At 52.4% G+C, this 4,042-nt stretch overlaps 1 protein-coding gene across 1 annotated transcript in view; it reads left to right on the forward strand.

The window, feature by feature from the left end:
• LOC126491796 (ubiquitin-60S ribosomal protein L40) overlaps positions 1-4,042 on the forward strand; it is a 14,504-nt gene extending 10,462 nt beyond the window's left edge. Inside the window, exons 4-6 of the mRNA XM_050127676.1 lie at positions 1,782-1,895; positions 2,055-2,141; positions 3,777-4,042. Coding sequence (XP_049983633.1) covers positions 1,782-1,895; positions 2,055-2,141; positions 3,777-3,973 — 398 coding nt within the window. The 3' untranslated portion in view covers positions 3,974-4,042. The remainder of the gene's footprint in view (positions 1-1,781; positions 1,896-2,054; positions 2,142-3,776) is intronic.

A 4,042-nucleotide genomic window follows, 5' to 3' on the forward strand; every position in this document is an offset into this window, starting at 1 on the left:
GGTGTGTGTGTGGGGGGGGGGGGGTATTTTCAAAAGGTATCTTCCCAGGTAGTTCCACATACAGTTGCTTTTTGCCTGATGCCCTGGAGGAACATTCAAGAAAGAAGAGCCACACCACCAAGCTCACAAGAACTTTAAACCCCTCTTTCCAGCCGGGCGATGGTGGCGCAGCCTTTAATACCAGCACTCGGGAGGCAGAGGCAGGCGGATCTCTGTGAGTTCGAGACCAGCCTGGTCTACAGAGCTAGTTCCAGGACAGGCTCCAAAGCCACAGAGAAACCCTGTCTCGAAAAACCAAAAAAAAAAAAAAAAAAAAAAACCTCTTTCCAGGGTCTAGTGGTGTATAGTTTTTGAGACAATTAGGGACCTCTGGCTGGCCATGAACTCCCAGCCTCTGTCTTCCATCAGCTAGCATTAAAGGAGAGGGCCAGGGCAGTTTGGCTCTTGAAATTTCTTTCTTTTCTGCCAGGCTGTGGTGGCACCGCATGAAGAAATAGGCAGCTCTCTGAGTTCGAGGCCAACCTGGTCTACAGAGTGACACCCTGTCTCGAAAAAAAAATTTTTTTTTTCTTCATTACATTCTTTCCTTTTGCATGCGTGCGCGCCTGTCAAAATCTGAGAACAGTTCCAGAAGGGGTTCCCTCCCTCCACCATATGATGGTAAATGCCTTTCCCACTGAGCCCTCTCGCCGGCTTTTGACCGTGGCATATTCTGCAACCCTGCTGGCTTGGTAGGTAGCCCAGGCCGCTCTGCTGCAGTGACACGCGAGCTTCACCACGCTGACCACACCTCCTTAAAGAAACAAAAACGTGTCCCGGATGGCTGGGGAACGCGGAAAGGCAGCTCTGGAAGCTCCCTCAGGGGCGTCAATCACTCACGCGTTGGTGGCGCAGCTCCACCCGGAAGCGTCGCCTACCAGTCAAGCCGCCGTTCGGCTTCTCTTGCCAGCACCCAACATGGCGCCGGACGAAGCCTGGGGCGGGAACGACGCGTGGTGTATATTGTGACGTCGATGCGCAGCGTGCTCAGTGCGCAGGCGCTCTGAGAGGAGACTCGGGGATTTCCGCTTCCGCCGTCCTCTTTCTTTTCAACGCGGCGACCGAGTGGGTTGGTGTGTGAGGCTGCGTCGCTGACGGGCTGATGGTGGCTGGGCCGGGGCGGGGACGCGGCGGGAACCGGCAAGAGGAATGTAGTGGCCCGTGGGCGCCGCTCTGGCCTTGTGCATGCCCACCGGGGTTCGGCCGGGGGACCTGGTCACGCGGAGACACAGGCTGAAGGTCCAAGAACCGCGGCCTGTGCCATGGGTTGGTGGTCACCCAGGGTACAAAAACTGCCTGGGCTCGCACGCCTTTAAGCCCAGCACTCGGGAGGCAGAGGCAGGAGAATCTCTGTAGCCTGGTCTACAAGAGCTAGTTACAGGACAGGAAAAATAAAACAAAAAATATCGGCGTGATTGTGTGCTATTCACGTCAGCGCTTGAGAAGTAGGTTATTGTGATTTGATGTTCGGTCCCTGAGATGGCGGACAGTGAAGAGGCACGTCTATAGGGTGGGATGCTGTTGAGCTGGGCACCCCGTCCCACCGGGTAGTGGTGACTGGGACAGTTGAGACAGAATGCACGGGGTCCCCAGGATGTTTGGCCTTTGGGGACGCACTTCGGGCAGCTAGACAAGAAATAACCAGCTTCCCGGGGGATGTGGAAGACTGGTACGGGGCCTGCTCAGGCAGATGCCCCCCACACAAGCAACATGTCACTGATGGGTCTCCTTTCTCTCCTTAGCAGACGCCAACATGCAGATCTTTGTGAAGACCCTGACGGGCAAGACCATCACTCTTGAGGTCGAGCCCAGTGACACCATCGAGAATGTCAAGGCCAAGATCCAAGACAAGGAAGGTGGGCTGGGCTGCTCGGGGCTCTGTCTTGTGGATAGGGGTGGTGTTGATTGGAGTGCTTACCGGTCTTTGGAGTCCTCAGCCTCATTCCTTTGTGATTGCGGTGGTCCCAGCTCATCCAAGAAGGAGCTGCGGCCAGCCTAGTTTCTCCTGTGTGCAGGCATCCCCCCTGACCAGCAGAGGCTGATATTTGCTGGCAAGCAGCTGGAGGATGGCCGGACCCTGTCAGATTACAACATCCAGAAAGGTAAGGGGCAGCAACCTGGCTATTTGGCTTCTGGGCGACTTGGTAGCACAAGAAAAAGTGTTAGGGGTAGGCTCCAGAAGGGGTGTTGGCAGTCACTTGGCTGTGGAAGTCAGAAGACAGCTTGATGGAGTCGGTTACATTCCACCTGTGTGGGCTTCAGACTTGAACCCATGTCACCAGGCCCATCTGTTTTTTGTGCCTTTTCTTGCCAGCCCTTTACTTCTATTTTTATTGGGTTTTTTTTTTTTTCTGTTTTGTTTTGTCTTTAAGCCTCAACTTTAGCCCTCACTGGACCCACAGTGTTGCCCCAAGAACTGGCATTGCAGGTGTGACCCATGGTGCCTATTTATTTTAGTGTTTGAGGCAGGGTTTCTCTGTAGCTTTGGAGCCTGTCCAGGAACCCACTCTGTTGACCAGGCCACCTCAAACTCAGATCCACCTGCCTCTGCCACCCATCCCTGTTGACTTTTTTATTACATATAGTCTTCTACCTGCATGTGTCCCTGCGGGCCAGTAGAGGGCACCAAATCTCATTACAGATGGTTGTGAGCCACCTCGTGGTTGTTGGGAATTGAACTCAGGACCTTTGGAAGAGCAGGCAAAGGGCCCCTGTTCACTTTTTAAATGATCAAATCTTAATTTGTGTGTTGGTGTAAACGTGCCGTCATCAGCTCTTTTTCCCTTTGTGTGTCTGTTTGAAACAGGGTTTCACAGTGTGGCCCTGGCCTTGAACTCTGCCTCCTGAGTGCTGGGATTAAGGCTTGTGCCACCACCACTTGGCAGCTGGCAGCTTTTTTTTTAATGATTTATTAATTTGCATTTTATGTATTTTCTGTGTTTTGCCTGCTTGTGTGTCGATGTGAGGGTGTTAGATTCCCTGGAACAGGAGTTATATAGACAGTTGTGAGCTGAACTCTGGTCCTCTGAGAGAGCAGCCATCTCTCCAGAGCGGGAGCTCCTTTTTTTCCCTCCTTTCTGTTAAGCCTCTGCCTGCCTAGGATTAAGGTGTGTCAGCAGGATTCTGGCTGGCAGGAGGACCTGGCTCTGGTGTCTGCCTCACCATGCTGTTCCTTTTGTTCCTTTGTTGTGCTCCTGCTTGATGACTCTGCTGCCTGCCATGTAGTGAGGCCTCTGTACATTACAAAGGTAGTAGAGCCGAGTGGTGGTGGCGCACGCACTCGAGAGGCAGAGGCAGGTGGATCTCTGAGTTCGAGGCCAGCCTGGTCTACAATAGCTAGTTCCAGGACAGGAACCAAAAGCTATGGAGAAACCCTGTCTCGAAAATCCAAAAAAAAAAAAAGAAAGAAAGAAAGTAGTAAAGCTTGGTTCCCTCTTGAGGTTTTTGTGTTTTGTTTTGTTTTTTTTTTGTTAATTCGTTTTTATTTTATGCACATTGGTATTTTGCCATGGGTGTTTGGTTCCCTGGAAGCGGAATTAAAGACAGTTGTGAGCTGTCACATGGGTACTGGGAATTGAATTCAGGTCCTCAAGAGCTTTTAACCACTGAGCCATCTCTCCAGCCCCAGTCCTTTACTAATTAAGGGCAGGCTGGCCTATGGCAGCAATGTCAGAAAACCTCTTTAGAGAATTCCCTGAGCTCTAGGGGCAGGGCTCAGCTTCTGTCCTTCTCACTAGAGTCCACTTTGCACCTGGTGCTTCGTCTGCGTGGTGGCATCATCGAGCCGTCCCTTCGTCAGCTTGCCCAGAAGTACAACTGTGACAAGATGATCTGCCGCAAGTGCTATGCACGCCTGCACCCCCGTGCAGTCAACTGCCGCAAGAAGAAGTGCGGCCACACCAACAACCTGCGCCCCAAGAAGAAGGTCAAATAAAGCCAGGGCATTAACTGGCCCATGACCCTGGGACCAAATAAAGTCCCCTTCCATCGACTGGAGCAGTAA

The sequence above is a fragment of the Alexandromys fortis genome, unplaced genomic scaffold (genome assembly GCF_014885135.2).
Source record: "Alexandromys fortis isolate MF-2015 unplaced genomic scaffold, M_Fortis_MF-2015_v1.1 scaffold_284, whole genome shotgun sequence".
Taxonomy (NCBI): domain Eukaryota; kingdom Metazoa; phylum Chordata; class Mammalia; order Rodentia; family Cricetidae; genus Alexandromys; species Alexandromys fortis.